We start from the raw sequence: 23,751 nt of genomic DNA on the forward strand, positions 1-23,751 counted from the left end.
TTTTAATACTTACTACTTTTACTACTCCAGTTTTCAGGCATACCATAACAAGTGCATTATCAAGTGCCAGATTATTTTTTTTAAGGAATCTCAGTTTTTCAGAAGTTATCCAATGCTATATCTTGTAGTCGCCTTTGAATGCTGGCACTGAGAGCAAGCTGCTTTTGATTTCGCTTCTTTTTTTTTTTTTTTTTTTTATTATTATTATTATTTAATGAAATGGTAATGAAAAAACCACATGCAACTCCTATTGCTGGATTTCTCTCTTTGCACCAAAACCTGTCATGTTTATTTGTTTAAAAATATCCAATTACACCAGTTTCCTGTCACTTGGATTAAAAAATCATTTCCATATACGGTACACAAGACAAATGTTACCTTTTTCAGATATTACAATACATGGGAAATGGTTTTTTTTTTTTATGAAAACCCCAAACACGAGAGGTACAAAACCTACAGTATTAGTACAATGTATGGGTTGAAGGTTGAGAGGACAAAAGAAGATATTTGTTGACATTAGACTTGAACTTCTGTAGACTAATTTTCAGGAAATACGCACGAAGGCTGTTCAGTAAAACGGCACTTGAATGAATAAACGAGGATGATGAAAAGTTGTTTCTATGGGTTTGAAGTTGGACAGTATATGGATGTTGGCTGGTGGCGGAATATGTTCAGACTATTTTGAAAGAGAGCGAGAATTATAGAAGTCAATTCAAAAGAAGTTTTGTCAATGATATATAGGAACTGCCCATGAAAGTATCTGTAGAAAAGGCATGCAGCAGACAGTACATCTATGAGACAGAGAGTGGAGACACTATTAGAGGAGTCGTTAATTAACCTAACTGCCCTCATCTGAATGGAATCTAGAAGCCTGAGAGAGGCTTTGGGGGCACCGTCCCAGTTGTGGGAACAATATTTCATGGTAGGGCAGATTTGCAATTTGTACAGAGTGGACAGCTATTTGGAAGAAAAGTAACACAGAGCGAAAGAGAAAAACCAAGTTTTTTAGATGCAGTAGTATCAATATTTGTAATGTGCTTGTGCCAAGAGAGATTAGAAGTCAGGTTATCCCCAAAAGTGATATATCATCTTGCCTAAAAATTGGAGTGTCACCAAAGATAAGAATAGGAGCAGAAGAATCCTTTTTGCAAGATATAAGACAGGACTGAGTTTTGGAAGGATTGAAATCAACTAAGTTATCTTTGCCCCACTGGAGAATTATCTGGAGATCGCCATTTAAGGAATTGGTAGTGGATATTCAAAAAGTTGAAGCTGATTGAGCAGGGCGAGGTTTCTCACAAACTGGAAGGTAGAATGTGACATGCTATCATCAGCAAAACTATGAATAGGATATCCGATCAAATGAAGAAGAGCATGAATATACAAGATGAAAAGAGTGAGGGGGAAGAACTGAACCTTGGAGGAAATGAGGATTAGTGGAGAAGTTAGAAGCCATCTACCATCACCCTCAGTGAGCAGTCAGAGAGAGAGAAACCTGGATACCCAATTACAAAAAACAGCTGGCAAACCATAAGATGGAAACTTGTTTAGAAGACCTTTATGCCAAACACGATCGAAAGCATTTCAGGTGTCAAGAGCAACTGCTTGTGTTTCACCGAGCTTTTCCATTGAATTTCTCCATAAATGCGTAACATAAGCTAGAATATCACCAGTGGATCAACACTGATGGAATATTGGAATACTGAACAGTGATTGGCATATTGGCAATCATTGTTCAGACAGGGGGGTTTCAAGATAGTTTAAAGAGTTGGCAGTTAATTGATTTCTCTCCATTACTTTAGAAACAGTAGAAGTAATTGCAATGGGACAATAATAGGATGAGAGTGATTTGTCACCATTTATAGGAACTGGCTAAATGTGAGCAAATTTCCAAGCAGAAGGAAAAACACCTTTAGAATAAAAAAATGAAAAAAGGCGGCAAAGAACAGAAGTAAGTTTGGGAGCACAGGTTTTGAGAACAAGTGGAGAAATACCATCAGGACCTTAGCATCAAGATTCGTCAAATCCTTCTAACATCCTTGTGACGGAAGACCACAGGAGGCACTGAATGGAGCATGCTAGGTATGGTGGGAAGTGTTTTACCAAGATCATTAATACATGAGTTGGAAGAAAAATGAGATGTTAACAGGTCAGCTTTATCATTGGCTGAAGTGACAATAGAACCATCTGGTTTTGAAACCAGGCTGAAGTGACAATAGAACCATCTGGTTTAGAGCTGTACCCTCGAAATGTAAGGAAGTTTAGATCTCACCATGGTGATCATCATAATCTCAAAAGACATCATACTGCACGTTGGAAAAAGTGGGGAAGGGTTGACTGGAACTTAGTTCTGGAGACTAAACATGGGTTCCACCACTTCAAGCCTCCAATAAGCAGAGATGGGCAAAAGTTGCAGCCAATAGCTTTTGCAAGAGATCAGAATGCTCGGCTACCATTACAACAAAAAACCAGATTTCTACTCTTAGCCTGTCCAAAATCTGGTTAAGCCTGATTAATAACTGCTTTATAATTGTTGCAAGCTTTGGTGTATGCAGAAAATGAAAATAAACAATTAGAAACAAGCCAATTACGATATGCAGCATTCTTCTCTTGAACAGCCTTAGCACATTTACTGTAAAACAAAGGTTTAGATAAAAGACGAGATTTTAAAAAGGAGAATAAAGGATTCCATTCCTACAAGAAAAATTTCACTGACATGATCTGAGCAAATACTGACATCAGAAGTTTTGCAACAGTAATCCGACCGAGGAAAAGAAATCTCACAGTTCATCCCATTTTGCATTTCTCGTAATGCCAAACAACACGAGGTTGGGAATAGCCATGAGATAACAGCTCCATTCGAGAAGGGACAATCACCAAGTTGTAATGTGAGGTGCGTAAAGGACAACTCACTTCGATTTGTACTTAGAAGGGTTGTTTGTGAGAAAAAGATCAAGAGTGTTGGCTGTATGGTTAGGATTGTCTGGTATTCTGGTAGGTAAATGAACAATCTGTGCAAGGTCATTAGTAATTGCAAAAACCTCAGCATCTCGACCAGCTGAGTCTGTGTGACTAGAAAATGGAAGCCAGCTGAAATTTTGAACATTAAAATCACCAAGGAAAATTACCTCATGGTTAGGAAAGTAGGACTACAGAAAGGCAAGATGCAAAGAGAGGAAGTCAAAGAGCTCCAAGTGATTAGTGCAGTTGGGAGAACGATAGAGACAACAGATGATTTTGACGGAATGAGGTAGAGATTTTAAACCAGAGAAGATTGAAAAGAAGAGATTTCAAATTGCCAAGTCTCTGACAGGGAATATCAGAATGGACATATACACTAATACCACCTTTGAGACAAAAGGAATCATACAGTGAATAATTTTGGCAACAGACATGAGCAGTGGTTGAATCAACTGATAACTGAGATTGTCAGAAAAAAATATGTGGGGTTTGGCAGACTGTAAGTGGAAATGGACATCATTGAGATTAGAACTGAGACCACATATATTTGTGAAATGATCTGGAAATATTTGGGAGGGTTAGATCTTTTTGCAGATAAGTTTGCTCTATTAGTTTGATAATTCATGGTGTATTCAATAGTGAGAAAAAGTGAGGGGGAACATGCTGTGTGAAGTAATAAAATTTTTGGATATGGCGTACACATGGTAAGAATATACGTAGATCCTAGACATAACGTGACCTCGACAACGCCCTCCGCATATACAGTACTCGGACTCCCTCCAGCCACTATCCAGTAGAGGTAGCAAGATTATACACTAGCTGGTCCAGAAGCCTCCTCGAGAGTTACCAATAGGTCCACCCCACTGTACTAACTAGCAGCCAGCCTGAAAACACTGTTTTAGAGCTGTACCCTCGAAACGTAAGGAAGTTTAGATCTCACCATGGTGATCATCATAACCTCAAAAGACATCAATCATACTGCATGTTGGAAAAAGTGGGGAAGGGTTGACTGGAACTTAGTTCTGGAGACTAAACATGGGTTCCACCACTTCAAGCCTCCAATAAGCAAAGTGCTGGTATTGCTCCGATTGATGAGTCATCTATCACCTATTGCCTGATAACACAGAGGGGCAGCATTCCTCCATGGGGCGCCCACACCACACGGAGGAATGCCGACCCCTGCTCGCATTCTTTCACACTTGCGTGGTCACCCACAGTGTGCATGCGCATGGAGGGTATACCCAGGATTACTAACAGTCCCACCAACGTGAAAGTGCAAGCAGAGGATTTGGATATCACAGACCATCCAGATTTTGCCGAAATTGTCACCTGAAGTGTCACCTGAATATCAGTTCTAACAGTGTTTTAGACTTCCAGGTAGCAAGCACAGCTTGTCTGGCATATCTGAGAGAATGTCTACGGCAGCCTCAAGGACCAATGTTGCATATGTCTTCTAAAATTGTCTTATTTCTTTGGCATCTTACTGAAAGAGACAATTAACTGTTTTATGATACACAAGTATCTATGGAATTACTGAACATAACACTATTATCACACATTTCTATGCTACAATACAGACTACCACAACATACCTGGTAGCAAGTTTAATAAAAATAAACAGAAATTGGAAAATTTTTTTTAAAAAATCCAATTCAACGTATTTTTATTTTTTTGTGAAAAGAAAAACATGCATTTCCACAAATTTTGTCATCAACTATATTAAACAGTGAGATATAGGAGAATCAAATCAAAAAAAAATTTAAAAAAAGTATGGACTAAAAATACCCTACAGCAACTATTTTATGCCTTTTACAAATTTTATGTGGCAGACAACATGAATCAACATAAATCAAAAAAATGTTTCTTTGGAAAGGCTTACAGGGAATTTCCCATATCGCCCTACTGTACGAGACAGTGACTACCCCCCAACCCCTTATCCTGCTTCTTCCCACTGATATCCATATATGCAATAACAACACAACTAAATCTGATACATCAGTATTCATAATCATTTGACTGACCTTATCCATGACCTTTTTCAACGGTCATGGATAACGTTAGTTAAATCATCATAATCCCTTCTTTAAAGCAATACATCACCAATTGAAAAAGAGAAAACATCTACGGTTACACTCCAGAATGTGGGTGCACCTCCATACTTCGGTGAGAAAGGGAAGAAAAGGCAGTGATTGGCCTGTGAAGCCATCTCCCACTCACTGCTTTCAACTCTCCTCGTGCAAACATTACTAGTGCATGCCACACATGACATTACAATGAAGAAAAAGAAGCAGCAATACAGAGCAAAAAATAGGTGAACAGAAAAGCAATTTTTTTTAAACAAGTAACAAAAATTAACACCAGACAACACTGATAATTCTTGCCCAAACATTACTAGATGATTTTGCAGGCATTAACAATGAGAATGGCTCATGCACGTCAACGGAAATGCTTTTTTTTTTTTTTTACCTCTGGGGTCCAGTTCCCCCAAACCCCCGCTTTTGTGGCTGTAGACAATTTCACGAGCATTAAAAATGAGAATTACTCATATATGTCAACAAAAATTACTATTTTTTTTCTTTTGTCCTGGGGATTGCCACCCCCAGAACTCTGATCTTGTGAGAGCCCTTGCCCCCACACCCCAGTTACTATATCAGGAGAACCTGGTACTAACAACTAATACAATAACTGTGAAAACAATCAAATCATCCAAAAACAATTTGAATACAAAAATAACTCCGCTCATCAATTCTGGCATGCCAGCTAGTAACACTTCACAAACTCCATTTAGAATTGGCTCTGTTTCTACAGACCTACTCAAAACTATCCATAATCTCCTTTCGCATAACCAATTTCATCAAACATCCACACTGAAAACCTGTACTCCATTAGGGTTAAACACAGAATAACAAATTAAAGAAAAACATGAAAACAACGACGAAACACAGCAAATGATAATTTCAATTTTTCACTAAAATCAGAAGCAAATTTGCATCTAATCAAACAATCAGAAATGCAAAATGAGACAAATTACGCACTCCCAGTAATCAGCCAGTCAGAACTCGACCAGACAATCACTTCAGTCACGCCTGCAACACGGTGACTTGGGTGTACCCATGCTCTGGAGTTCAGTGAACATCTCTTTAGTAGTTCACATTTCTGTGTTTCATGCAGTATGGTAATTTTTTTTTTATTTGGTATAAGTTTGTAGACCTGATGAGCAGACTGTCACACACATAGTAGTAGCAGCATCATGTAATGCAAAAAAGCAAGTGTATGAGCTTATGCAGCATCAGCCAAAAAAAAAACACACCATTACCTCCAAATGCCTATCCAGTTCCTACTTAAATTTATTTAACCTATCAACTTCCACAATGACAGATGGAAGTTTGTTCCAGCAATTAACCACCCACTGGCAAAAGGCAAATTTCCGCACATCTATTCTTTTTTAATTTGAATTTATGTCCACTTAGGTTCGTAATCTAAACAAGTGGAAGGATTCCATCAGAATTTAGCTAGCTCAAACCATTCAAGGCCTTATACACTTCAATCAGATCACCGCTCAGGTGCCTAGTCTCCAGCCACTGCAATTTGCAGAACTTAATCCTCTCTTCATTCCCCTCACCAATCTTGTTGCCCTTCTCTGTAAAATGCTCAAGCAAATCTACATCCTTCCTAAAATGAGGCCTCCAGACCTGTATGCAGTACTCAAGGTGTGGCCTGACCATTGCCTTATACAGAGGGACAATCACCTTTACCCTACTAGCAAAATTCCTACATATCATTGACAAAACCCCATGACCTGCCCTGGCAGCCTGTTTGCATTGCTCAGAAAACTTCATATCTGACTGCACAATTACTCCCAGGTCTTTCATTTTCTACCACCTTAAGTGTAATACCACACAGTTGGTACGTTTCTCTGGGGTTACTTCTATCCATATGCAGTACTTTGCATTTGTCAAGGTTCAACTTCAGTTGCCACTTCTTAGCCCATCTGTCCAAATTTTCTAGATCCTGTTGCAGTAGCACACTGCCATTACTGTCATTAACAACCTACCAACGTTTGTATCATCTGCAAACTTCGACACTAAGCCTGATATACCTTCATCAATATCATTGATAAATATACAAAACAACAGTGGACCCAACACCGAACCCTGTGGGACTCCACTAATAACATTAGTCCACGAAGAGCAGCACCCATTGATTAGCACTCTGTCTTCTCCCGCTCAACGATCCTTTTATCCATTGTAGCAACTTACCCTTAATACCATTCTGTTCCAATTTATACAATAGTCTTTCATGCGCAAGAGTGTCAAAAGCATTCCTGAAATCCAAATATATGATATCAAAATTATTTTTTTGCATCCAGTTCCTTTGTAACCACATCATAATATCCTATCAAATTTGTCAGACAAGACTTTCCCTTAACAAACCCATGCTGTGTCTGAATTATTGCTGCAGTCTTGTCTAGATGATCCTGTAATGCATCTTTAACAAGTGACTCCATTATTTTACCCGGAACAGAAATTAAACTAACTGCTCTGTAATTACTTGTGTCACCCTTCGATCCCCCTTTGTGAAATGGGGGATACATTTGCACATTTCCAGTCCGTGGGGACCTCCCCTGAGTCCAAGGATGCTCTCGTAATTATGGCTAAGGGTTTGCTTAGTTGCTTTGCCGCCTCCTTTAATATAACTGGATAGATCCCATTTACTCCAGGTGCCTTTCTTATGTTTAACTTCAACAATTTCTCCTCCACTTTGCTCTCAGTTATTACCGAATCATTAAGCACCCTGCTACAATTTGATAACCTTCTGCCATTTTCAACCCTTAATAACCTCATATGTGAATGTAGATGCAAAATACTCATTAGTTTGTTAGTTATCTGAGCAGGATCATCAACAGTCGAACCATCAATATCAAGTGGACCAATCAGATTCATCCCCTTCCTTTTAGAGTTTATATAAGTAAAGAAATCCTTGCTGTTTTTCTTAGCATCCTTTGCCAAAGATTTCTCGTAATCTGCCTTTGCCTGCCTAACCTCCTTTGTGACCTGATTACAGACTAGCTTATATCTACCATAGGCTTCTGAGTCGCTTGATAATTTATATGCATCCCATGCATTTTTCTTCTGTCACGAATCTCATTAGTCCATTTGATAACCATTTAAGCCTAAACCTTGAAGGTGTTGAATTATGTATGAAACAGGGAAGCTGAAAGACATTTTGGCCTCCCCCTCCAACCAAGAAATTATACCTTTACTTGTACATATCTCTTTCAAACATATGCAATATTTGTTTTTAGAATTCTAATTTTAAAATATGGATGCAACTTATGGTCTAGTGCACCTTATTGTCAAATACAGTAATATAAAAAAGAAAACAATATAGGAAGAAAGTAAAAATACTATGGCGGCAATAATTATAATACTTATGAATATTTTTGTAATATTCTGGTAAGACACGCCTAGCGGTGCGCCAGCAGCTATCCTTTCGAATTTTCTTCCTTTATTTTGATGTTCAGTCAAGTTCGTTTTTCAACGTATGAACATAAGCATAAACACAGTACAAAGAATTTCTATCAAAATGACAATATTACTGTAATGCTTCTGTATGACGAATGACTTATTCATATTTAATTATCAATTATCAGAAATTCTTTGCAAATGTTAATTACACGCTCGTTGGAATATATTTTCATTAACAAAAACGTGATGAAATGCAAACGAAACGCAAAATTTTGGCACTTTGTCATATTTTCGACATACTACTTTACCCAGAAAACTACAAAGAAGAAACAGTCATCATATGACAAAATTTCGATTTAGTCAAACAATTTCGTTTGACGGAGAAGTCACTTTAGGCTTAGGGAATACTTTCTCTAGAGAAACTCTTCCCCCCCCCCGCATTCTCTATCTCTATCTCCAATTTGGTTCTTCTTGTTGGCGCCACTACAATACAAAATTTAATAAAAACAAATCATGATATATACTACACAATTAAACAAATATCGATCACTAATATGGAAAAATCACAAAGAGATGTTATTTTGAGACCCACCTGTCCAACAACTTTGAGTTTGATATATTCAGATCCGGAATCACTTCCTTCCGGTTTCTAAAAGTACAAGAAACAATAAAAAGTATAAAGATCGCATAGAAAATTAACGAAATTAAACCTAACTATCAATTCTCAACAAATAAACAAAAAACCATAGTACCTGGTGATCGGACATGGCAGGTTGGAATGAAAGAAAGCAACTGTCTTTTTAAGTTGAAACACAAAGCACGAAACTACACATATATTTGGCGAACAAACCACTAATGTTCATTCACATCACAAAATAATCCAAAAAGCGAATGCGAAGATGGCGCTAACGCTACCGTTCCAAGAGTTCACAGAGTGAAAATCAATTAAAAGAATAAAATAAGTGTTTTAGTTGTTGAAAAATTCTTAGGGTATGTATTATTCTTTACTATTTCTATAATATTTATATATTTTCATTATATATTTATATATTTTGAGCTACATATATTTATATATTTTGAGCTACATATATTTATATATGTATATTATAGCTTCTGGCATCTGTTTTATTTATTTATTTATATTATATATATATAAGAAGGCAACGTATAAATTTTATATATATAAAAATATACACAGTATATATAAAAAATATATATAAATATATATTTATTTGGTTTTGTATTTTATTTCAAGGATAGATTTTCTGAAATGTCTTATGCTTTTTAAGTTTTATGATGTGATTATAAAGTAACTGGATGCAAAAAATAATTTTGATATCATATACAGTATTTGGATTTCAGGAAAGCTTTTGACACTGTTGCGCATGGAAGACTATTGTACAAATTGGAGCAGAATGGTATTAAGGGTAAGTTGCTACAATGAATAAAAGGATAGTTAAGTGGGAGAAGACAGAGGGTGGTAATCAATGGGTGCTGCTCTTCGTGGAATAATGTTATTAGTGGAGTCCCACAGGGTTCGGTGTTGGGTCCACTTTTGTTTTGTATATTTATAAATGATATTGATGAAAGTATATCAGGCTTAATATCGAAGTTTGCAGATGATACAAGGTTGCCAGGGTTGTTAATGACAGTAATGGCAGTGTGCTACTGCAACAGGAGCTAGATAATTTGGGCAGATGGGCTAAGAAGTGGCAAATGAACTTTAACCTTGACAAATGCAAAGTACTGCATATGGGTAGAAGTAACCCCAGAGAAACGTACCAATTGTGTGGTACTACACTTAAGGTGGTAGAAAATGAAAACGACCTGGGAGTAATTGTGCAGTCAGATATGAAGTTTTCTGAGCAATGCAGACAGGCTGCCAGGGCAGATCATGGGGTTTTGTCAATGATATATAGGAATTTTGCTAGCAGGGAGAAGGAGGTGATTATCCCTCTGTATAAGGCAATGGTCAGGCCACGCCTTGAGTACTGCGTACAGGTCTGGAAGCCTCATTTTAGGAAGGCTGTAGATTTACTTGAGCGTTTTACAGAGAAGGGCAACAGGATTGGTGAGGGGAATGAAGGGATCCTCTTACCAAGAGAGGCTTAAGTTTTTCAAATTGCAGTGGCTGGAGACTAGGCACCTGCGCGGTGATCTGATTGAGGTATATAAGGGTTGAGCACGCTGAATTCTGATCGGATCCTTCCACTTGTTCAGATTAGGAACCTAAGGGGGCATAATTTCAAATTAAGAAAAGACAGATGTAGAATAGATGTGTGGAAAGTTGCCTTTAGTATTAGTATTAGTATTAGTATTAGTAGAGGCATATGATGCAAAAAAGCCAGCTTATTCAGCATCAGCCAAAAAAAAAAAAAAAAAACATAAACACACACCACTCCCATTTCACCCCTCCGTTCGTTCGAAATACCTGTCCAGTTGAGCTCTAAATTTGTTTAGGCTATCAACTTCAACAACAAGTGATGGAAGTCGGTTCCACCAAACAACCACCCGCTGGCCAAAGGCAAATTTCTGCACATCTATCCGACATCCGTCCTTCCTCAATTTGAATTTATGCCCACTGAGGTGATTATTCTGAGCAAGATGAAGAATCCCATTGGCATTAAGCATGCTCAAATCATTCAAAGCCTTATACACCTCTATCAGATCACCTCGCCGGTGCCTAGTCTCCAGACTCTGTAATTTGCAAAACTTAAGCCTTTCTTCGTAAGAGCAACTCTTTGTTCCATTCACCAATCTTGTTGCCCCTCTCTGTACACGTTCCAGCAGCTCTACATCCTTCTTGAAATGAGGCCTCCAGACCTGTATACAGTACTCAAGATGTGGCCTAACCATTGCCTTATACAAGGGAACAATCACCTCCTTATCCCTGCTAGAAAAATTCCTGTATATCATTGACAAGACACCATGAGCTACTCTTGCAGCTCGTCTGCACTGCTCAGAGAACTTCATATCTGCCTGCACAATTACCCCCAGGTCCTTTTCATTCTCCACCACTGTCAGTGTAGTACCGCAGAGTTGATACGTTGCTCTGGCGTTACTGTTTCCCATATGTAGTATTTTACATTTGTCAATGTTAAACTTCATTTGCCACCTCTCAGCCCATCTGTTCAACCTTTCCAGATCCTGTTGAAGCAGCATAGCGTCAGTAGTGTCCATAACAACCCTGCCAACCTTTGTATCATCTGAAAAATTGGACATTAAACTTGATATCCCATCATCAATATCATTCATAAACACCGAAAACAACAACGAACCCAACACTGAACCCTGAGGAACTCCACTAATAACATTTGTCCACGTTGAGCAGTGTCCATTGATTACCACTCTCTGTCTTCTGCCACTCAACCATCCCCTTATCCATAGCAGCAATTTGCCTCCAATGCCACACTGTTCCAATTTGTGCAGCAGTCTTCCATGTGCAACAGTATCAAAAGCCTTTCTAAGATCCAAATATATAATATCAAAATTATTCCCTGCATCCAGTTCTTTTGTGACTACATCATAGTATCCAATCAAATTGGTCAGGCAAGACCTGCCCTTAACAAAACCATGCTGCGTCTGAGCTATAACTAAATTCTTGTCTAGATGATCCTGCAGTGCTTCTTTAACCAGTGCCTCCATTAATTTACCTGGAACAGAAGTTAAACTAACAGGTCTATAATTACTTGTGTCAGCCTTTCATCCTACTTTGTGAATTGTGGTTACATTTGCACATCTCCAGTCTATGGGTACGTCCCCTGAGTCCAAAGAAGCTCTCATAATTATGGCTAGGGGTTTGCTTACTTCCTTTGCTGCCTCCTTTAATATAACTGGATAGATCCCATCCACCCCAGGTGCCTTTTTTATGTTTATCCGCAACAATCTCTCCTCCACTTTCCTCTCAGTTATTACAAAATCATCCAGCTCACTGCCAATGTTTACTTTACCTACATCATTCTCCTTCCTGAATAACTCTCATGCGTGAATTGTAGATGCAAAATACTCGTTTAGATTGTTAGCCACCTGAGCAGGATCCTCAACTGTTGAACCATCAATATCCAGTGGACCAATCTGATTCATCCCTTTCCTTCTTGAGTTTAAATATGTAAAGAACTCTTTTCTGTTTTTCTTTGCATCCTTTGCCAAGGATTTTTCGTAGTCTGCCTTTGCCTGCCTAATCTCCTTTGTGACTTGGTTACAGACCAACTTATATCTATCATAGGCTTCCATGTCACCCATTAATTTGTATGTATCCCATGCATTTTCCTTCTCTACCACATGTCTCATTAGTTCATATGACAACCATTTAGGCCTAAACCTTAAACAATATTTCTTAGTTGGTATGTAAAGCCTGGTAGCCTCCAAGATTAGTTCCTTGAATGCTTCCCATTTTGAGTTTGCTGTTGGTAACATCATCAGTTGGTCCCACTGTATAGAATTTAAATACTATCTCAGACCATCATAGTCGCCTTTACGAAAACAAAAACCCTTCCCTTTACCTCTGATGGTAGTTACCTCCTTGAGTAAATCCCACTTCAACACACTGTGATCACTGCCACCTAGTGGTTCATTTATCTGCAGATTCTTAATGCATGAAGTATCACTACTGATAATCAGATCAAGAGTATTGCTCCCTCTAGTTGCCTCACGAACATGCTGATGTAGAAAACAATCATCCAATAAATCCACAAAAGCCTTGCTAGTGTGCGAGTGACCAACCCACAAATTCCAGTCAATATCTGGGAAATTAAAATCCCCCATTATAAGACTCTCTGATTTACTGGCCCACTCTATTCCCTGTACAATATCTTATTATACTCATCAGAGTCATTAGGCCTATAGCACACTCCTACTCTCAATTTTAATTTCCCTATGCTCATGTCACACCAAACTGACTCGACACTGCCCTGTCCATCGATGTCGACTGGCTTCACTTCCTTGGACTTTATGTGTTTCTTAACTAATAGCATAACACCTCCTCCTCTCCTGTCCTGTCTATCGTTTCTATACACATTGTATTCCCCAAATTCCAGTTCCGCATTACTTATATCTGTGTGACACCACGTCTCTGATATCCCAAAAATATCTGCCTTTGATGTTTTGAGCAATACCTTAAATTCATCAAATTTATTTACCAAACTCCTAGCATTGGTGTACACGCAGGTATACATGCACCTGTTTCTATTCATAGCTACCCTAACACAACCCATGTGTTTACTTGTACCGCAATGACTACCAGCAGTCTCTGAAATATCCTGCATCTTGTTTTTCAGGCTTCTGCTCATTTCAATAGAAGCAGTGCAAGAATCACTTCCACCTCTGCCAGTGGCTACTGTTAATCTATTAGTCCTTGTATCCCCCCAACTAGCAGTTTTCCGACCCCCCCTAACACTGCCTCGACAGCATCAGCAAAAATTCTTGCACCCTTTCTATTTAAGTGTATCCAATCCCTGTAGAAGCAATCTATCCTGTTAACAAGTACAGTCCAGGCTGAAAAAAATTCTACCCCTTGAGCCTTGCACAATCCCTCCAGGGCCGAATTGATCGACAAGGCTCTCATCATATACTCCCTCCTATCGTGTCTGGGCAGAATTGCAGACACTTTCAAATTCAACCCTAATTCACGGCTTTTTTTCAACATTGACCTGTACTTGCTAAGTAATTCCGCCGGTCTCCTACTCTTAATATCATTAGTGCCAACGTGTACAACTATATCACCTTTTGTGCCCTTAAAAGAGGATATCCGCTCTACAACGTCATCAACCTTTGCCCCTGGCAGACATACCCTGGTCCTATTCCACCTATCCTTTTTACAAAGCATGTTCCCTGTTTCCCTGACAATAGAGTCAACAACAGCTACTAGTTCCTGTGGGACCAGCGCATTCTGCCTAGGGGGCTGCCTCTGTGTTGCCTGATGACCAAGTGCAAGCTCTGGCGTTGATGTGGGCAGCTGAGAGCTTGATGTGCCCCTCAATTTATTTCCTTCGAGGGCATCCACCCTGTCCTTCAAGCTCTCATAAAGGCCCATAACAACGCTGAGTTGTCGCCTGATTTCCTTGCACTCCTTACATCGTGCACACACAAAGACACCCCCTTGGCAGTATCATGTCACGTACCCGACTGCTCCGCAAACAGTGCATTTTAAAAGACTGTGATTCAGAGGGCAACTGCCCCCCTCAGTTCTCCCCTGAACCACAGCACTCCCATTAGCTTGAGCCTTTTGCTTTGCTGCTCTGGTCAGAGTCATGATTCCGATTTAATTCAATAAAATTTCAAAACAAAAATTAAATCCTTAAGTTATATCCCAAAACAGTTATGTTATATTTTTTTTTTTTTTCGGTATCTAGTGTTTTCTACGAATTCCTTTTATACAACTTCCGTATCACGTGTACCACTATAGTTATGTATTAATTATTTGTTACGATTAAGTCGTTATATATATATAGAGTTAAAAATACAATTTAATTGACAATAAAGTTTATCAAGATTAATAGATTTACTGATTAATTGACAATATTATATTATGCACTATACTACACTAAGCTTATGCTATCGTGTAAAATTGGCGGGAATTCTCGAACGGTACTTCTACGGACTGGTAAGTATTGATTAGCTTCCAAATCTCGCTATCTCAATTTAGAATAAACTAAGGATCCTGACTAGGTCTATAATCTACTTATAGAAGATAATTTGATATAACAATTGGTTAATAAATCGACTAAATTTGGTTAAAAAAAGACCTCTCGTTCAATTTGTAACACGTGGATTTGATACCGTTACCGATACTAAGTAATACCTACAAAATCTCTTTCTAAGTTAAACTTTAAACTAAGTATCGTAACTAGGAATATAAAGCTACTCTAGAAAATAAGTTAATATGACAATTTAAGCTAATAAATCAGAAAATAAATCAGGAAAAACTTCTCTGTTCCAAGAGCTTCGAGGAGCTTCGCCCGCACAGGCCAACCTCGCACACAGACATCAGAAATCTTAATTTCAAATTAAGAAAAGACAGATGTAGAATAGATGCGTGGAAAGTTGCCTTTAGCATTAGCATTAGCATTAGCATTAGTAGAGGTGTACATTGGTGTACACGCAAGTATACCTGCACTTGTTTCTATTCTTAGCTACCCTAACACAACCCATGTGTTTACTTGTATCACAATGACTTCCAGCAGTCTCTGAAATATCCTGCATCTTGTTTTTCAGGCTTCTGCTCATTCCAATAGAAGCAGTGCAAGAATCTCTTTCACCTCTGCCAGTGGCTACTGTTAATCCATTAGTCTTTGTCTCCCCCAAGCTAGCAGTTTTCCGACCCACCTAACACTGCCTCGATAGCATCAGCAAATATTCTTGCACCCTTTCTATTTAAGTGTATCCCATCCCTGTAGAAGCAATCTCTCCTGTTAACAAGTACATTCCAGGCTGAAAAAAATTCTACCCCTTGAGCCTTGCACAATCTTTCCAGGGCCGAATTGATCGACAAGGCTCTCATCATATACTCCCTCCTATCGTGTCTGGGCAGAATTTAGCCAGCGGGTGGTTAATTGCTGGAACAAACTTCCATCTGTCGTTGTGGAAGTTGACAGGTTGAATAAATTTAAGGAGGAACTGGACAGGCATTTGGAGTGAATGGTGTGATTTTTTTTTTTTTTTTTTTTTTTTGGCTGATGCTGCATAAGCTCATACATTTGCTTTCTTGCATCACATGCCACTTCTACTACTACTACTACTACTACGCCTTCCCAAGATCGATATTTGAAACGGCTATGCCTGCGTAATCGCCAAGGTAGTAATGCTTCTGATCTAAAACTGGACTTTGAGATGGCCTCTGGTGTTGAAACAAGTGCATGAACTGTCCAAAGACGGCTTTCGGAAAGTGATCTGCATGCCTATCTATCCAAGAAGAAGCCTTTGTTGACAACAAAGGCTTCCGCTTTGGCCGATAGGTGAGGAAGAAGCGAGTTGCTTGGGCTAAAACGCATGTGTCATGGACAAAAGAGAAATGGGACACCGTCTTCTTTTCTGACGAATCGAAATTCAACCTGCATGTCTGAGATAGAACGAATATATTAGAAAACGAATATCGGATGCATACCATCCTGACTGCATAACACCGACTGTGAAGTTCCCCGCCAGTCAGATGATCTGGGGATGCATAGCAAGCAAAGGGGGTCGGGTGAATTAAGTTTATTAGTGGAACGGTGAGTTCAGAAACCTATATTGCAATCTTGAAGGAGTGCCTGAAGCCCGTTATTAGGGATCACCATACAGACGTCCAAAACTGCATTTTTCAACAGAACTCACCACCTTGACACACAGCAAAATTGGTCAGTTTTATGCTATTTAGATTTAATGAGATTGTCTTCTTGTCTCACAAGGCTTAAAACATACTTATACCAATGTTTTCCCTCGTTTTTCTCCCTTAAGGTGCAGTCATACCTCAGAAAAAATGGCATTACAGTGTTGGATTAGCCGGGCAACGTTCACATTTGGACCCTATTCAAAATTGTTGGTATATAATGTTGTCTAAAATTGCTCAGAAGAAGCCAACCAGTAATATTCAGCTGCAGGAGAGCATTGTAAGGGTGTGGTACCAGGAAATAAAGCAACCGTATATCCAGAAGTTGATTAATTCTATGGCAAAACGTTTCAAGACTATTGAGGACTTATTTTGCTGATTTACAGTATATAATACTATTATGTTAACGTGTCATTTCAGTTTGTACAAGTAAATGCAATAAAATGTATGTTTGGTTGTGATGATTGCCATTTGCATGATTTCTTATATTTCCATTAATTACACATTTTACTCTTTGGGAAGATATTTATGCCAATTATCTATATATATATATATATATATATATATATATGTATATATGATGAAATTAATCCAAAAATTAAATAGAGAAATAAAAATTTCTTTATTTAATTTAAATTTTCACTCTACGGTTTTCCATGCTACTGGCAATATATATACTGCATATTATATTATATAATATATATGCACCGATGAGCCGAAACATTATGACCACCTACCTAATACATTGTTGGACCTTCACGTGCAGCAAAAAGAGCTGGTACCCTGCGAGGCATGGAAGTTACAAGATTTCTAAATGTGTTTTGTGGTATATGGTACCAACACGAAACCAGCAAATCCGTTAACTCCTGTAAGATCCGTGGTTAAGACGCCGCTAATCGCAGTTGCGGTTCCAACAAAAACAACAGATGCTCGATGAGATTGATGTCTGGGGAATTTGGAGGCCAGAGCAATACCAGGGAATCTCTTCCTCATTTTTCGCGAACCTGTCTCGAACAATTCGGGAGGTGTGGCATGGCGCATTATCCTGCTGAAAGACGGCACCGCCAGAGGGGAAAGACCGTTTCCATGAAAGGGTGTACCTGGGCTACAAAGATATTTAGGTAAAGTGAATTTGGGGTCAGACGGCACAAGGGGTTTCCCCCATCTCCGCCCAGTTTACATTGTGGTGTGATACAGTTCGCCCTAAAAGCCAGAGATTTAAAAGCGCGTGACTCTTGGAATGTGTGGTGTCATGCACCGTTGTTCTTCTGGCAATTTGGCCGCCAGACCTCTGCAGAGGCCCGACGTTTTTTTTTTTATGTAAACCCCAAACACGAGAGGTATTAGAACCTATAGTATTTAGTACCGTGCTTCGGTTGGAGGTTGAGAAGACAAAAGAAGATATTTGTTGACATTGGACTTAAACTTCTGTAGACTGTAATTTTCAGGAAATACGTATGATGGAAGGTTGTTCCAGAAAACGGCAGTTGAATTAATAAACGAGGAGGATGAAAAATTGGTTCTTTGAGTTTGAAGTTGGACAGTAAATGGATGTTAGCTGGGGGGCGGCACGTGTTCGGACTATTTTGAAAGAGAGAGCGCGAATTATAGAAGCCAATTCAGAAGAACATTGCCCATTGAAGTATCTGTAGAAGAGTATACGTTGCCCGCACTTCGCCCCGTGGAGGCAGACCATGTACCTAATAGTTTGTATTTACTCTGGCAGGTCCTGCCACCTACTTTCCTGAGATTTCAGTGGCTAGGACTTTTAAAAAATAAATAAATCTATATATACAAATAATAATTATTTAATAATTGATCGATTGCGTGGAGAGAGTGATTGAAGTCTGAGAAGCCAAAATGTGAGGGGAAAAGTAATTTCAACAAAGTTAGATTTTAATGTGTGGGGCGTACGCTGGCGTGAACATAGACAGCGGGAGGGAAACTGACGGTTGGGGGAGAAAGACAGAAGAATGGGGTAAATAGTGAAGACGACCCCAATCATATGTCATTGGGGCATGCCCATGCCCTACCAGAGGAAAAAAAGAGGGGTGGGGTGGGGACAGGAGGACCGTCAACTCCCTCCGTCAGGGTGGATAAAGTGGGCCAGGAAAGGGAGCTGGCACAGTTCGCCAAAAAGGCTCGGAGATCGCCGATATGGCAGCAGTTGTGATCGGACGCACGATTAATCACCTCGTACATTTTTAGTCAAAAATATGTTTTAACTATAGTTTAAAATTTATAGTGGGTTCTCAAAAGAAGATAACCAGCACAGGTGTCCCTTGGTGAGAAACGTTTGGTATTTTATTGGGTGTTTTTTTCAGATATAACCGTCATTATCTGTATCCAGACTGCATGGTCCCCATGTGGCTCACGACAGAGCTATAGAGAGGCAGCCTTTATTGCGCGGCTGCCACGTTTCTATCTGGCACTTGACTGGGAAGGTGTCCCAAACAGTGTGACTTTGGACAGAACCTCTGTCATATAAATTTCGACGTGTTGTGTGCGATTAATACAAAGAACAATGACTTTAGTGTTTCCTACTTCCCTTTCTGCCCTAAACTTGCCATGGACAGAACGTATCATCGCTTCTACACGTGCAGGGATAAATCTAAGCTGAAAATCGTCACCTGCGGCCTAGAAACGCCCTTTAGCATTAGTAGAGGCATATGATGCAAGAAAGAGCGGGACGCGGTCTTTCTTGCATCATATGCCTCAGATCTCTGGACGCGCTCCTGGTCTCCACGAGGTTGGGAGGCCTACTTCGAGAGTGAACGAGCAAAGGCAAAACTCCAGGTCTAAATTGATAGTGGGGCAAAACAAACGCCACAGCATGCACACACATATGCCCAAGTGCTGAGGACCACTGTTTCAGATATCAAATCCCAAAAACCACAAAGGACAACTACAACCAAACGCAAGATTCTCTGTGCCGACACCGCACCAGCTCATTCTCAAACCAACCTCAATTAAGGAACACCAAAGGGTGCAGGAATATTTGCTGATGCTATCGAGGCAGTGTTAGGTGGGTCGGAAAACTGCTACCTTTGGTGGGGGGGGGATACAAGGACTAATCGATTGACAATAGCCACTGGCAGAGGTGAAATTGGTTCTTGCACTGCTTCTTTTGGAATGAGCACATGTACCGGACACATGGGTTGTGTCCGGTTAGCTATTAATAGGACCAGGTACATGTATACCAATGCTAGGAGTTTGGTAAATAATTTTGATGAATTTGAGGTATTGCTCAGAACATCAAAGGCAGATATTGTTGGGATATCAGAGACGTGGTGTCACTGAGATATAAGGAATGTAGAATGGGAATTTAGGGAGTACAATGTGTACAGGAAGGATAGATAAGATAGGAAGGAAGTAGGGATTATACTATTAATTAAGAAACACATAAAATCCAAGGAAGTGAAGCCAGTCGACATCGCCGGAGAGTGCAGTGTCGAGTCAGATTGGTGTGAAATAAGCATTGGGAGATCAAAATTGAGAGTAGGAGTGTGTTATAGGCCTAATGACTCTGATGAGTATAATAAGGAACTGCACAGGAAACTAGAGTGGGCCAGTAAATCAGAGGGTCTTATAATGGGTGATTTATTTTCCCAGATATTGACTGGAATTTGTGGGTTGGTCACTCATATACTAGCAAGGCTTTGTGGATTTATTGGATGATTGTTTTCTACATCAGCATGTTCGGAAGACAACTACAGGGAGTAATACTCTTTATCTGATTATCAGTAGTGATTCTTCGTGCATTAAGAATCTGCAGATAAAGGAAACATTAGGTGGCAGTGATCACAGTGAGCTGAAGTGGGATTTACTCAAAGAGGTACTACCATCAGGGGTAAAGGGAAGGGTTTTTGCTTTCGTAAAGGTGACTACGGTGGTCTGAGACAGTATTTAAATTCTATACGGTGGAACCAACCGATGATGTTAACAACAGCAAATTCAAAATTGGAAGCATTCAAAGAATTTATCTTTTAAGCTACTACGCTTTACATACCAACTAAGAAATATTGTTCAAGGTTTAGGCCTAAATGGATGTCAGATGAACTAATGACACATGTGGTAGAGAAGAAAAATGCATGGGATACATATAAATTAACGGATGACTTGAGAGCCTATGATAGATAATATCATAGCTGGACTGTAACCAAGTCAGAAAGGAGATTAGGCAGATTATGAGAAATCTTTGGCAAAGGATGCAAAGAAAAACAGCAAAGAGTTCTTTACCTATGTAAACTGTAGAATGGAAGGGATGAATCAGATTGGTCCACTGGATATTGATGGTTCAACTTTTGATGATCCTGCTCAGGTGGCTAACACAGTAAATGAGTATTTTGCCTCTACATTCACACATGAGGAGTTATTGAGGGAGGGGAATGCCAGAGGTGAGTCAAACTCTGGCAGTGAGGTGGATGATTTTGTTATAGCTGAGAGGAAAGTCGAGGAGAAATTGTTGAAGATAAACATAAAAAAGGCGCCCGGGGTCGACGGGATCTATCCAGTTATATTAAAGGAATCAGCAAAGGAAGTAAGAAAACCCTTAGCCATAATTATGGCTAAGGGTTTTCTTACTTCTTTGGACTCATGGGAGGTAGCCATGGACTGAAAATGTGCAAATCTGACCCCAATTCACAAAGGAGGATCAAAGGGCAACAAAACTAATTATAGACCTGTTAGTTTAACTTCTGTTCTAGGAAAAATTAATAGAGCCAGTGGTTAAAGAAGCATTGCAGGATCATCTAGGAACAAGACTTCAGTTATAGCTCAGACACAGCATGGTTTTGTTAAGGGAAAGTCTTACCTGACCAATTTGATTGGATACTATGATGTGGTCACAAAAGAACTGGATGCAAGGGATAACTTTCATATTATATATTTGGATCTTAGAAAGGCTTTTGATACTGTTGCACATGAAAGACTGCTGCACAAATTGGAGCAGTGTGGCATTTGGAGGCAAATTGCTGCTATTGATAAAGGGATGGTTGACTGGGAGAAGAGAGTGTGGTAATCAATGGACACTACTTATCGTGGACTAATGTTATTAGTGGAGTACCTCGGGGTTCAGGATTGGGTCCATTGTTGTTTTCTGTATTTATAAATGATATTGATGATGATGGTATATCAACCTTAATGTCCACGTTTTCAGTCGAAGGTTGGCAGGGTTAAGGACACTAATACGAAGGTTGGCAGGGTTAAGGACACTAATAACAATATTATACGAAGTTGAGATACGAAGTTAAGGACACTAATGACAGTGCGCTGCTGCAGCAGGATCTAAAAAAGTTGAGCAGATAGACTGAGTGGTGGCAAATGCAGTTTAACATTGACAAATGTCAAGTATGGGAAGGAGCAAGCCCAGAGTGACGTGTCATCTCTGTGGTACTACTCTCACAGTGGTAGAGAACGAAAAGGACCTGGGGGTAATTGTGCAGGCAGACATGAAGTTTTCTGAACAGTGCAGACGGGCTGCAAGGGTAGCTCATGGTGTCTTGTCAATGATATACAGGAATTTTTCTAGAAGGGATAAGAAGGTGATTATCCCGTTATATAAAGCAATGGTCAAGCCACACCTTGAGTACTGTCTACAGGTCTGGAAGCCTCCTTTTAAGAAAGATGTAGAGCTGTTTGAACGAGTACAGAGCAGTTGTTGATGATTTTGGTGGTAGAGTAATCTTCATTGAAATCTGCATCTTTGCTGTTGAGCTGATTAGTGGATTGTTCTCTTTTGCTATTTTGAAGGTTGGATTCTATGGTAGAAGGCTGGTTCACTACAGTGAATTTATTTGCAACTACTTGTGCCTTGAGTTGTATTTCTTCAAGTAGGCTTGAGTTTTGGGCTTTGATTTGCTTGACCTCATTAATAAGCATATTCAGTGGCGTGTTTATGGGCATCAGATAATCATTACTTATCTGCAGGCAGTGTTCGCTGTGTATCAAAGTTGTTACCGTTTGGCAACAACTTGTGCCCGAGGTAGCTACATCATATATGATTCCTCCAGGGCGGCGTGGAACTGCTGTGCGTTGCAAAAGAGACGTGGAAATAGTGCTGTCATCTGTTGGGAAATGATTGTCGCCAACGGCGATTTGTACCTGCTGATCGGAAGTTTCCAGTGTAGTGCTTCCGCTGGGGTGTGGTAGGATGTTTTTAGCTTTATTTTTCTGTGCAGATGATTCAGTTTCAGTTGATGTGCAGGGTATCTCACTACGTTGGGGAGGTGCCCTTGATCCATTGTTGAGGGACTCACTGTCAGGTATTTCCTTGCATGAAAAACATGAAAAATTGAGTCTCTCTTTTGCTTATTCATCTTTTTTAAATCAATTTTGAGGCATGATCCACAAAACGTAGCGTAGCACGTAACACAGATAATGCATAGATCAGTGTTTAATTTGCATAATTTGCATTCGTCTATACTTAATTTAACTCGGTCATATTTGGATGGCTGATGGAAAATGCTCGTGTTTGAAGGTTTCACCGGCTAAATTAATGGTATTTAGTTCAGAAAGCTTGTCACCGACTTTAGGAATGCAGTTAATCTGTTTCCGGGGGGGGGGGGTGAATTTCCAGGAATTAGTAATTGACGCATATCGCCAGGGCAACTGATCGCAAGTACTAACCTACAGCAGTGCAGTCTGACTTTGATCTGTAGCCGGCAGCGGTAGTGGTGGTGCTGGTCAATTGTCAGAGCGTTAATACAGCTTGATCATGTCCGATTATGAGATTCTGTAATATGAAAAGAAACTGCAAATAATAAATACCTGGGTGCCTTGGTCGCCTTGAAGTTGGTGTGTTCTTCTTCAGGGTCATTTGAGGAGTATAACGATACTAAAATCACCTTATAAACTTAGGCATAACTTTATTAATTTTAATGATTACTGAGAGCAACACACATACGTGATCGTACCGACGGGCGCCACCTACACACCTACGTGCTGGTCTACACTGGTCTACACACCTACGTGTGTAGGTGTGTAGACCAGCTCTTAGAGCAATATCACAAAGAAAGA

At 39.6% G+C, this 23,751-nt stretch overlaps 1 protein-coding gene across 1 annotated transcript in view; it reads right to left on the reverse strand.

The window, feature by feature from the left end:
• LOC150091239 (small ubiquitin-related modifier-like) overlaps positions 1-9,342 on the reverse strand; it is a 128,836-nt gene extending 119,494 nt beyond the window's left edge. Inside the window, exons 1-2 of the mRNA XM_090382942.1 lie at positions 9,182-9,342; positions 9,022-9,078 (exon numbers count right to left, since the gene is read on the reverse strand). Of these exons, the coding sequence (XP_090239068.1) occupies positions 9,022-9,078; positions 9,182-9,196 (72 nt within the window). The 5' untranslated portion in view covers positions 9,197-9,342. The remainder of the gene's footprint in view (positions 1-9,021; positions 9,079-9,181) is intronic.
• Between the last annotated feature and the right edge of the window lie 14,409 nt (positions 9,343-23,751).

The sequence above is a fragment of the Mastigoproctus giganteus genome, chromosome 1, assembly GCF_048544385.1.
Source record: "Mastigoproctus giganteus isolate SK-2022 chromosome 1, ASM4854438v1, whole genome shotgun sequence".
Lineage (NCBI taxonomy): Eukaryota > Metazoa > Arthropoda > Arachnida > Uropygi > Thelyphonidae > Mastigoproctus > Mastigoproctus giganteus.